This window comes from Lates calcarifer, unplaced genomic scaffold (assembly GCF_001640805.2).
Source record: "Lates calcarifer isolate ASB-BC8 unplaced genomic scaffold, TLL_Latcal_v3 _unitig_1520_quiver_1755, whole genome shotgun sequence".
Classification (NCBI taxonomy): domain Eukaryota; kingdom Metazoa; phylum Chordata; class Actinopteri; family Centropomidae; genus Lates; species Lates calcarifer.
This window is the reverse complement of record NW_026115580.1, coordinates 17,200-29,043: the sequence shown is the minus strand read 5'-3', so window position 1 is coordinate 29,043 and position 11,844 is coordinate 17,200. Positions and strand designations below refer to the sequence as shown.

Below are 11,844 nucleotides of genomic sequence, written 5' to 3'. Positions count from 1 at the left end.
TTTTATACTGTACATCCAGGCAGTGACAGTCAGAGAAGCTGCTAATAATGCTATTAATAAATAGAAGAATAGAAAATGACACAGGCTTAATTTAGATACACACTGACCATAACTTAACATCATAATAAACCTCTGGACAGCTCCATACCAAGCAGAAAAACACAGGATAAGACCTGCTTCAAAATGAAAGATCATCATTTAAGTGTTGTTCTGTGCATCATAGATGTCAAACGGTCAAGATGAACTGATGATGTGTTTTTCTCTCGTAAATCAGTCATATTTCCAAACTAATAAAAGGAGGAAACAGGTGAATTTCCCAGAGTCTTGCTGAGCAGCTGAGCTGTCTTCTTAAGAGAACAGAGGAAATAACGGTCAATAATTATGTTGTATTCCCCTCATCAGCATCTTGGGACTGTCCTGGCATCATTACCAGGAAACTGAAGAACCTTTGTGAATCTTTTTTCTCTTCCTGCTACTGGTTTTTGAGTAGAGGTAATGCCCCTTTATACAGGAGGCTACTTCCCTAGCAAAGAAGGTCGCATAACAATTGGCTGATCTGTTTACATGAGGAAGAACAGTTCAGATTGTTAGTGATATCTGACTGGGATTGCCCCCTCTAAGTAATAATTCAACTAAACTATAGTCATGGTGGTTCAGTGGTTGGTGCGGTCACCTCAGAGCAAGAAGTTTCTGTGGTTGAACACCAGGGCCCACAACCCTTAATATAATAAGTGGTATAGATAATGGGTGGACCCATAGTCATTCTGGCATGCATGAGTGGGACTGTATTACTAGGGATCAGGAATAATATGATACTTTGTATGTCACTTGTTTAGGAACTCTTCTAAATACAGAGCCTTAGGTAAAATCAATAGGCAGCAGTACAGAGTCTCATGGTTCTGTCAAAGTAAGAACATGTTTGTCTTCCAGCTTACAAAGTTCAATGAGGCTAGAAAGAATATTTTTCATGATATTCATGCACAAGCATGTCTTTGTCCCAAAGTTTTTTAAGGCTATGAAACTTTCTGACAAGGAAGGATGGAAAATATTAAAACCTTGGAGTTGAACAGAAATGATATAGACAAGTTTTGACCAATATCTGAGACAGGGAAATTTCATCACATGGTTTCTGGCTTCACTGCTCTGAGGACTTTGAAACAGATAACTGGTGCCATCTAGTGGCTCTGATGCAGATAAAGGATAAAGAAGAAAGAAAGAGCATCATAAACCAGATAGGACTTATGAATTAAAATAACTTTCTTATGATTAAACACTCCTCCAATGAGACATTCTTACAGTGAGTTCACTGCTTAAATATTTACAGGAAAAGACTGCAGACTGATGAATTTCACTTTGATTTATTCTGTGAGACCCAGCAGACTCTGGCTGGAGGAGCTGAACAACCTCCAAATCAAAAACATGCGTGTGAAAGCCACAATCAGTGAAACAACAGATACAAAATTAAAATCCTCTATCCAGCAGGAAATCCACCTCATATATTGTCTTTCACTACATATCAGGTGTCTGTTTGTTAGTTAAAACTCTAACTGCTGAATTGGCTTAAAACAGCTTGAAAAGACTCTTTAGCAGTGGTTTCTTCTGTTCCGTCCTGACTGGGTGTCTTTAGTGAAAATGTTTTAGAACAAACTTACCACATGGTGGCAGGAGACAGTGATACATTTATATAACAGAGTTTATTCAGGGTGAAAGTCATTTTGTTGCAAGTCTGAGGTTAAGCCACTTGTTGAGCAAGTTTATCAAACAGAAAGTGAGTTTTACTTCCACTGATGACACATATCGGTCTCATAATAATTCTTTTCTACAGCAGCAAAACATAGAGGATAAACTGAGGAATAACTGACAGAAACCAGGGTTAGAAAGAGGAGGAGGGGAAATGAAACAGAAACTGAACATTTGAACATGGACACTCATCTTCTGATGATACTATGAACTAATTTACAGGCTGAGTGTGTCTGGTTCATATGATGAGGTATTACTCATCACTAAAAGAAGAAAACTATTTGTGTGGGAAGTGTTTCCGAATCTTATTTTTAACAACACAAAGGATTTGTGTGTGTGCAGAGTTATGGATGATTGAACAGACAACTCCACGGTCTATTCACAGGACATGAAGGGACATTGGTTGGTAGGGATGTTGGAAGGAACGTCAACTTGTTGCTGCTGTTTCCAGCAGTTTAAGCTGTGGGAATATAGACCTTTTGGAAACTTGATAAAAAAAATTAAAAAAAAAGACATTGTTTGCTGCAGAGGTCTGAGCAGCGCAGTAAAATTAAACATGTTACTCTGGCTAACTCACGGCTAACTTAGAGACGTCTCTTACCTTCCTGAATAAGGTCCCGAGCTCCTCCTGTTGTTGGACGCGGTCGTCCCGGTGTCTTTTAAAGTTCAGCAACTTTTCAGACAAGAGCAGTGTCGTTGTTGACCCCCCCGGAGTTTTAAATGTCGCCCCGCCATGACACCACCGACACTGTTTGTAGAATTCGATATGGTGCGCGCTTTTCGGCGTCTGACGTCAGTCTCATAGTCGCGGCGCATGCGCATAAGGCGATGCGTTAAAGGACTTCAGGGGGTTGTAAAAACCAAAGGTTTTAGTAACGAAGTTTCAGTCGCCCACTGAAAATTGTAAGCAACGATGTCCAACGCCTTGATAAAGATTCAGTACAGAGAGATACAGGTGATTGTTGCACTTTTATTTTATTTCATTCCTTTACAGTGACAGAAAATATGCACAGCTTAGTTCTTAGCTCCTTCCCTTTAGTAGACCTGCCCGTAACAGTTCATTATCAGTGCAGACTGATCACAGCTGAATGTCATTAATGTAAGTTATCACTTCACTCACTTACAGAGGTCATTAACATCACAGTTCACGCCCTTCATGTCCTGGATACATAGAGTTCACATGGTTTCAGTGCAAAACTGTGAAAATATATGACTTTAACAAGAGGCACACAATAACTCTCCCATTCTCACCACCCACAGCCAACCCTTCCTCCAAACAGAACAGAATATATTTTACAATGTTAACAGTTATGTACAAAAATACAAATAAATTAATCACCAATAGAACATGAGATTTGCACTAGAGCAGTAAAATACAGATGATAAACAGGTCAGCTGCAGGTTTATGAAGGCGAGCAGCTGTACTGTTTGGTTACTGGCATTTTCAGTTAAACTCAGCTGAAGTCAGAGGTAGGTGCTGGTGTTTTCTGAGCTTTGAAGGCAACATGAGGTTTCTTGGCCACAGTGAACTTATTTATATACATTTCTGGCTCCCGTTTACACATGAATAAACATCACTCTTGAGGAAGACCTGTAAACTGGTCTGACTGAGGAGGGGTCACACTGCAACACTGTGACTGTTCACAAATTAAATTAAAATCAGAAAAACCTCTGTTTCAAAAAGGCCGTTATTATTTACAAGAATAGCTGATATGTCTGTTTTTACAGCCTTTGTGTGCAGTTAACCTTTCTAATGACTCATATACTTCTGTTGTAAGAAACTAGTCTGCCAACTCAGAAGTAAAGGTGGGTAGAGGATGCAAAATGAATCATTTATTAAAACACCTCTTTTGTCAGTGTGCAGGGAGTGTTTCTGAGATCAGACTGTAGTTGACACATGCCTGGCACGGTTTCTTGAAAAGCCTGAAGTTGAAACTGTCCGACTCATTTCTTCTTTGTTGGCAGTAGTAAATGTTTTGTTCTTCGGATGGCGCTTGGTTATGTCCTGTTATGAGTAGTTGTATGAACAGTCGTCAGCTTGGATAAAAGTTCAAATTCATGTCACACTTGTCTTTGTCTTACCAAGATTTACATATGGTCGTTAGTGTATCCACTATAAAGATCTCACTCCTGCTGGTCTTGTGAGTCAACCTGTGACTGGTGGTGTTGCTGGTTTGAATCCTCAAAGAGGTCCAGGGGAGGTAGATGAACAATGCCGCCATCTTCAACCGTCAAAGTTCCCTCGAACGAGACACCTTGGCTGGAGGTAAACTCCTCACCCTGGATAAACAGTGAACACATGGTGAACCTTCCTTTTCTCTTTGGAATCAATTTGACCTCATTCAATGTTTTAAGTCTCTTTTGCTTCATATTTAACAACTGGGTGAACATACAGCTGTCATGACTGTGTCTTTTCATTGTCTTTTACAGACTTTGTAGTTGTAGTTAATGTGTTTTGTGCTCTCACAGTGACCTTTGACCTTTGACCACCAAGTGAACGTTTGCACCAAACTTGATACAGACGCATCGCATTCAGGACAGACGGACGGACAACCTGAAAACATAAGGCCTCCCGGCACGAGGTATAAGAAAGTTGTACGACAGCTCAGCTGTTACAGTGTTACTTACAGTTCTCGTGTGATTTGCCAAACTCTTTGTCGATCTGTGATTTGCCCGTTTTCTTTGTCATATCTGCCACTCGACTTTTTATTCCAGACACTGGACTTTTTCCACATCCTGCTAGCGCAGCTGTAACTTTTAAGTCTGTCACACGGTCACTGTCCCAGTGTTGGTGCTGGCAAGGTGTTCTGGATATACAATGTGGTGTGTTTTATTTAAAAGGATAGTTAAAGCACCTGATGCATAAACTTGGTAATAATTTTAATTCTGATCATTTTCTGGAGGTTTAAATCGCTGGAGTCAAAGTATAAAAGATTAGTAAATTTGAAAATAACTGGAAGGTTAGTCGGCTATATCCTAAAAAAATTACAATATACTTACAACTTGTTTTTGACGCCGTCGTATGATAAAATATCCTCCGACTGTAACAGCCAGGCAGGGCATGATGCAGCCGACCACGCCCAGGATCCAAATGCCGAGTCTGGTCTGACTGTCTGATGTGGAAGAACAACAGACGACAGGTCTTTATTCTACGTCTTTCTTGTCTTCAAACAGTTGGACCTGGACAGTTTCTCACCTGGACCTGGAGTCCTGACATTTCTGGGATCCAGCGGCATCTCTGTCGTAAATAAGTTTGGATCTAGACAAACACAAGATTTCTGACGGTTAACAAAACATTTGAAAGAAACAATATTAGTCAGACAACAGTGACATGAGTTGCTCACAAAATGACTGTTTAAATTTTGGTGGTCAAAGGTCAAGGGTCAAGGTCACAGTGACCTCAAGTTTTTGTGAACAGGATATACCAGGAATATCCAGAGGGAATTTCACTGCATCTGGCACAAACATTCACTTGGAGTCAAAGAAGACCTGATTAGATTTTGGTGGTCAAAGGACAAGGTCTGAGACGGCACAAAACATGTTTTTGGGCAAAACTCAAGAATTCACATGTTAATTAACTGCAGCTGGACTGGTTGGACATTTTCTTATTTCAACACAACAACAAAAACTAATCTTAAGCAGACCATAAACATCCAAACTAATTTACTCACCAACAACAAGTTGAACAAAGGAAAACTTCACCGTGCTCTTTAAATTTGGGATGAAACACTTGAATCTTCCTTCATCCTCAGATGTTATGTTCATGACTTTGAGTGAAATGTTTCCATGTTTCATGTCGTCTGTGAACAGCGTCGTCCTCCTGATGTATGATGGGATCTTCATGTCCAAGTCGTCTCGCCTGTCCCGGTACAGGTGCACATACCTGACCCAGCTCCACCGATCTGAGGGGTCAGGTTTCAGATCAGGCCTCGACCACTCCACCGTTAACCCCCGAGCATCGACTGCAGGCTCCAGGTGGCATGGCAGGATGACATCATCACCTGGGGCAGCGATGATTGGCTGAGATGACCCAATCACCTGAGGCTGACCTGGGGAATGGAAAATTGACTTTAGTAATGTTATTATTTTATCCATTGGTCACCACAGATGGTCTTAGTTTAACTAAAAACCTCACAGTGATGAGCTGGTTTACATTTCTGTTGTGAGTCAATCCATTTAGTAACTGTAACAGCAGGGTGTCCAACTTTAATCTAATACTTTCTAATATCACAAAGAATACAGTTTAATATCTGATCAAAGCATGACAGTATCAGTGAAAACCAGAAGGAATAATATGGCTTAGAATAAACTACATGACTTTACTGGCAGATATTCTCCAGCTAGTTTTTCCTAAAACATACGCAGTAAAAACATTTTGTCCAACAGAAACAGCAGTAAACTGGCTACCTGTCTGTGCTCATTATGGTTTACACATATTCTTAGATTCTGTGTGATGTTCACTTCCAGTATCTCCCATGTCACTTGCAAATAAACGTCCATAAACCAACTTAGAAATGACCGGTAAAAGACGCTTCTCACTCATGACTCCAGAATTAACCTGAGAATCATCACGTTTTTAAGTTTGCTTCAGTATCCTAGTTATTCACTGATGGTAGTCAGGAAATCCATTGGCACACAGCAAACAGGGACTGATGATAGCTACTCTGGCTTACTTGATTTTACAAAATGGAAACAAATAAAGGCTAAAAAAATATCTGGTAACACTGCCTGAATAGCATTTGACAAATATAATATTGAACTAAAGTGACAACATAAAGTAAGGGAAACAGTAAAATTAACGAGATAACAACAACAACAACAACAACAACAACAATAATAATAATAATAATAAATAATTTGTTTACCCTCAACGAGTGACGAGAAGATTGGAACCAAGGTGAGGATAAAGGTCCAGAGGGAACAAGTGTGAATGAACTCCCGGTCTACTCCTCGTTCCATAGCCTAACTCCTGTCCGAGCATAGTCCGAGCCCTCCCTCCGCTCTCAAACTATTTAAAACTTTTCACGCGTCATAGGTTCCTGCGTGATGACGTCTCCCCCGTGTTGCCATGGAATCACAACAGTTACTTCACTCGAAAATCGTAATCCAACATTTTTGTCCATTTTGTGCGCCATATTTTCTATAAATGTTATTCTACATGAGCTGTGGATTTACACTGAATACACGTGTTTAGGGTAAACGAGTTTTAAGACAGCGATGAACGCTAAAAGTGAGTTTTTCATAAGTTGTATTTCATATCAAATAAATAATGACGATGATCACGTGACTTACCCCACATTCGTCATGGGAATGTTGTTTACAATTTTCTCTCTGAGTCGGCACCGTTTTGTTTCATCTCAAGACGTTGTATGGCAACGCACACAAGTACACAGTACAAACAAGTAAACAGTAAAAGGTGGACACACGTGACCCATTTCCGCGATTTCCAGTTGTCGACGATTTTTCATTCATACAGAAGTGACCGAGGTTTAGACTACATTGTTGTGGAAAACGGGTGGGCGGTACCTCAGCACTTCCACAGATTCAGTCATAGTGTGATGAGTAACTGCCCCGGGATGACTCACAAAAATATTTATGACTCACTCAAATCATGATATTTCATCTTCAAACTCAGTCTATTATTTCTTTTTGGAAGTTAGGGTCTAATGCAGATAAAGGACAAATAAGAGAGAAAACAAAATAACAAAAACCAGAGAAGACATTTAGAATTGAGATGATCTTCTTCAGAGAAAGTGCTCCTGATCAAATGTTTCCACTGACATCTAGTGGCCAAGTCTTGGTATTTCATTTGTGTTGAAGATGCTGAGTCAGAGTGAACTTTCTGGATGAAGTTAGGCTCTGACTGAGCACTCGATTCAGAGACGTCGAAGAGACAAAAACACTTGGGACAAACAGAAACCTGCGTAACATTAGAAACACAAAGAGATATTAATAATCAGTTCATGTTCAGAGATCACAGTCTTTCCTGCCTCAACACTAAATGTCGACACTGGACGTAAAACATGAGGTGTGAAGTTTTACATAGTGAATGTAACTCAGGTGGTAAACTGCTCCAAATATCATATCACACACAGTTTTAAACATTATTATATATTATTTAAAACATCTGTCACAGCCTCGATAAACATTTTGTGACACAAAATTCTGACTTTAATGAACAGATTGTATCTGAAAACTGCTGGTGGATGTCTCCACTGTCTGTTATAATCCAGATGAAGGTTTGTCCCCTCCTACAGAACTATGTCTGGGATGCTAAAGCTAAAACAAACGCACCTTTAGGTCTGTGAGGTTTTCATTTTGAATAGAGCTACTTAGAGATACATCAGATAAATATCTACATCAATTTCCACAGGGAGTTAGACAGTATATGAAAGACACACTCCCACAATAGTACTAACACACAAACTCACACATAGCTAATACAAGGGGACCAAGAAAAACTAAACAAAAAAACCCTGAGAATGCAGAGGTGTATTATTTATTCCTTAGTTTGAAAATCAGCAAGTACAGCACAGAGAAACACTGGTAGGATAAAATAATACAAATATAATGTAAACATCATCAAGGTTATTGGCAGTTTGATATCATCACAATCATAAAACTCATCAGATGCAGGAACCAGGATGTTTAACAACACTGTTCAGTTCATGCAGATTTTTAAATGAAACATGTCGATGTCATTTTAATGCAAACATTATGCTAGCTATGATATGATGAATAATACAAAAACAGGATTAATAAAAATAAGAATATTGAGTTATTTGCAGTAATATTGCTCAGCATATAACTGGTCGTCTATTCAGCTTAGCTTGTGCTTCTTCTTCCTTCCTTCCTTCCCTCACTCTACGAGACAATCAGAAGCTCTCTTTTTAGCATCAGCTCGAGCTGCAAGTTTGAAGTGAAGCAATAATTCAAGTTAATAACCATGTTTTTCTACAGGAATTTTATTCAAAATAAGCAGCATTAGACAAAATATAAGAACTCCTCTCCTTGCTGTCCTGATGTATCCTCAGTCCTGCATCATCAAACCAACATTATGCAGCATACTGATTCCTGCACTTCATATAACACCAGCCAGGTTGTATTTTTAGATCATTTAGCAACGCAACACACAACAAGAGAGAATATTTGTGAAATCTACTTAAAGTTTTGAGCAGTTTTGATATTTGGTAGAGATCCTTCTCCCATTACATTATCAATACTGAGATGAATATAGTCTACTAATATTAGCATTCTCAGAGGTGCTCTTACCTCGGGCCCACTTTCGGTACATGTAGATACACACTATCATGATGACAGTGTAGAGGAAAAGCACCAGGGTGGTACACACCACCCTGGGCACAGTCATGACAGGAGGAGAGGTGGTGGTAGAAACACTTATGGGCTGAACTTTGTCTGTGGCTGAGGAGAAAACAACAGTTTTCAGTCAGGTTTGATTCAAATATAAAGTAGAAAAAAGAAAAAAATCCCTCTCTGTGTACGTTGTCCAGGTCATGGTAGTCTTAAGTGCTAAAGTTGAAGGCAATCATCCGAAAGGCTTCCTCACTTATAAAAAGTGGTTAGGGAGTTTGGGGTATTCAAACTCTTGGAGCTGGTCCTGAAAGTCGATAATCCACCCTGTCGTTATGTGAGTTGTTAGCGTCACATGAGCCCAGATGTGACCGGTTGGTGGATCGTATCAGCCGCCTACAACTCGGTTCACACGAGATTCTTACCCAGGCGAGTCATCCCCCATTTGACCCTAACAACTCACATGATGTCAAGGTAGGGTAACAATCCACCAAGTCTCTAACAGCAAGAGCCTCCCCCAGTGCTTAAACCTTACCACAAAGCCTTCCCAGAAAACACAAAGAGGCTAAGGTGTTGACCTGGTCTCCAAACTCCCCTCATCCCAATCTGACCCAGTATCTGTGGGATAATTCAGAACAAGTCAGATCCATGGGGCCCCACCATGCAACCACACAGGACCCAAAGGATCTGCTGCTAATGTCTCAGTGCCAGACACGCCCCAGACTCCCCCACAGGCCTCATGTCTAAGCTGTGACAGGTCAGAGCTGGGACTAGGATGTGGGGAGTTTTGAAGGTCAGGTCAATACATTGGGCTCTTTGCCTTGTTCCTCAAGATATTTCAGTTTTTTGCTGTTGCTATAAGGATGTGGTTGGTCTACAACAATGTTTAGGTGGGTGGTGCAAGTAACATCCAGATGAATGAAGGAACAAGGGTTTCACAGCAGAACATTTAATATTGTGGATGATCAAAGTATTTTCAATTTACAGACCCCAGATTTCCAGAAAAAATACCAAAGACATGGTCTCAGTGTCCTCGATGGAAGCTATGATCTCAGTCCCACACAACTAACTACATACAACACAGAGCATTATCTCACCTCTCACTGCCAACCAGCTCCGCGGTGACATTCCCTTTGTGGGGTGTACACAGTGGTAGAAACCTTCATGTGCAGACTTGGACACTGGTGATAGGATCATTGTTCCTGCAGCCTCAGTGCTGATGAAAGAATAATTCCTGTAGAAGTGAGCAGAGAAGTCTGATGTAGATTTTGGATGGTCTTCTTCCTTGTAGGAACAGCGAAGTGTCACTTTATCTCCCTCCATCACAGGAAGTGCAGGACTCTCAATGATCACGACACCATCTGAAATAAAGAGGAGAAAATGTTTATCCTCCAATTTTTTATCCGTCAGAGTTTCTAAATCCAGCAGGTTATAAACCCTCCATAAAATCAACACAAATAAGATCCATGCATATTCAGAACTACCGGTCACTTCGATGTTGATGGTGTTGCTGCACTCTCCCTGCTTGGATTCACACCAGTACACTCCGGTATCTGATGGGTAGGTGTCCTCAATGGTGCAGGAGGAGTCACCGGGAATTGCCCAGCCATACTGACAGGGCTGATTGGTCCTCTTGGTGGTGTTTCTCACCACTGTCCAGCTGCTGCTGGAGTTTGCTGGTGTCTCACATCTCAGAGAGATTTTGTCATATGAAAAGAACAGATATCTGTTGGGAGTGACACTCAGTGTGGCTGCAGGGGGGGTCAAACAGGAAATGATTACGAGTGAATTTTTCTATCTTGTTGCATATAATGTAAAATGCAGGTTAAACTTGCAGTAATTGATCCTCTGGCCAGAAAACTAAATTAACTAAATTATGAATAAAAAAAATGACAGGTCAACACCTGTTAAGATGATATGACAAACTTAAAAAACAACAAAGGTTTAAGTGATTGTGTGTCATGTAAAAAAAAGTCGGAACCCACAGAGACGCACCACCAACTCTGCACCTCTACACTCTCGTCAGCCTAATTTAGGTTGTGGTTTTTGCTGTGCAGCACATTCACCAAGCTGTTAAATATGCTGCATATAAGTGTTCTCAAAACAGAGCTCTTCCAAAACACCTTTGGAAGTGTTAGAATCTAATAGGAGTCAGTGAACAATCAAAATGATTCTGAAGGTAAAATATTTACTTAATGTTGCTTTAAAAAGACAATATAGCCAAATACACAGCAGCAAGTTCAGCTGCTTCTGATTCAACTAATCTGATTTTTAGTTGATTTTGTCAGAATATGTCACTATTATGAAATAAAATGAGATGCACACACCTTCTAGGTTGCTGAAACATTTTCACAAACAGATACCATGTGATCAGAACACTGTGCTACTTTACCTTTGTTCCTCAGTGACTCCAGATGTTAGACTGCTCTAAGGTGACTTCTTAGTAAAGGTATGATTTTAAGAAAAGCTTCAGTTAATGAAAATTAAGTACTGAAGTGGTTGGTAGATGAGTGGGGAGAAAGAAAGAGCAAAATATAAAATAAAGATTAAATTACTCACCGAGCATTAGACAGACTGATGCGATCGCCATTCTGCACTGTCTTCCTCTAAATCAAATGTCACCAGAAACTGGTGTGACCAAGGATGAAGGATGTGGTTAGAACGTAACAGCTAGTCTCACATTTCTTTTATGGTTCTGCATTCACTGCATAAAAAGGCGAGAAGCACGTAAACGAACATCATATCAGATGCTTCTCATGTTTCTATGATGTTTTAATGTATTTTTAAACACTG

General features: G+C 40.1%; 2 protein-coding genes across 3 annotated transcripts; both read right to left on the bottom strand.

Moving 5' to 3' along the window:
- Nucleotides 1–2,696: 2,696 nt before the first annotated feature.
- LOC108889322 (butyrophilin subfamily 2 member A2) lies at nt 2,697–7,254 on the bottom strand. Of its 2 annotated transcripts, none has more exons than XM_018685718.2 (6): nt 6,606–7,254; nt 5,412–5,789; nt 4,937–4,999; nt 4,741–4,853; nt 3,823–4,020; nt 2,697–3,745 (listed from the first exon to the last, which is right to left on the bottom strand). In XM_018685718.2, exons 1-5 carry the CDS (start codon nt 6,697–6,699, stop codon nt 3,865–3,867), a joined length of 804 nt encoding a protein of 267 aa, XP_018541234.1. In that variant the 5' UTR covers nt 6,700–7,254; the 3' UTR covers nt 2,697–3,745; nt 3,823–3,864. The 2 variants fall into 2 exon arrangements, 1 of the variants encoding a protein (XP_018541234.1); XR_001961962.2 differs by lacking the exon at nt 2,697–3,745 and adding an exon at nt 4,369–4,547 and having other exon boundaries at nt 3,874–4,020; nt 6,606–7,250.
- Nucleotides 7,255–8,217: 963 nt separating this feature from the next.
- Nucleotides 8,218–11,682, bottom strand: LOC108889319 (low affinity immunoglobulin gamma Fc region receptor II-a). Its single transcript, XM_018685711.2, has 5 exons — nt 11,611–11,682; nt 10,536–10,802; nt 10,149–10,412; nt 9,013–9,162; nt 8,218–8,646 (listed from the first exon to the last, which is right to left on the bottom strand). The coding sequence occupies exons 1-5, from the start codon at nt 11,639–11,641 to the stop codon at nt 8,600–8,602; spliced, it is 759 nt and encodes a 252-aa protein (XP_018541227.1). The 5' UTR covers nt 11,642–11,682; the 3' UTR covers nt 8,218–8,599.
- Nucleotides 11,683–11,844: the final 162 nt, after the last annotated feature.

Coding starts and splice junctions, on each gene's coding strand:
- LOC108889322 (XM_018685718.2), bottom strand. CDS start 6,699: ATGGAACGAGGAGTAGACCGGGAGTTCATTCACACTTGTTCCCTCTGG. Junction 5,000..5,411: donor CTTTGTTCAACTTGTTGTTG/GTGAGTAAATTA, acceptor GTGTTTGTCTAG/ATCCAAACTTATTTACGACA. Junction 4,854..4,936: donor TGTCAGGACTCCAGGTCCAG/GTGAGAAACTGT, acceptor CTTCCACATCAG/ACAGTCAGACCAGACTCGGC.
- LOC108889319 (XM_018685711.2), bottom strand. CDS start 11,641: ATGGCGATCGCATCAGTCTGTCTAATGCTCG. Junction 9,163..10,148: donor GAGCTGGTTGGCAGTGAGAG/GTGAGATAATGC, acceptor TTTTCTCCTCAG/CCACAGACAAAGTTCAGCCC. Junction 8,647..9,012: donor GTACCGAAAGTGGGCCCGAG/GTAAGAGCACCT, acceptor TCAAACTTGCAG/CTCGAGCTGATGCTAAAAAG.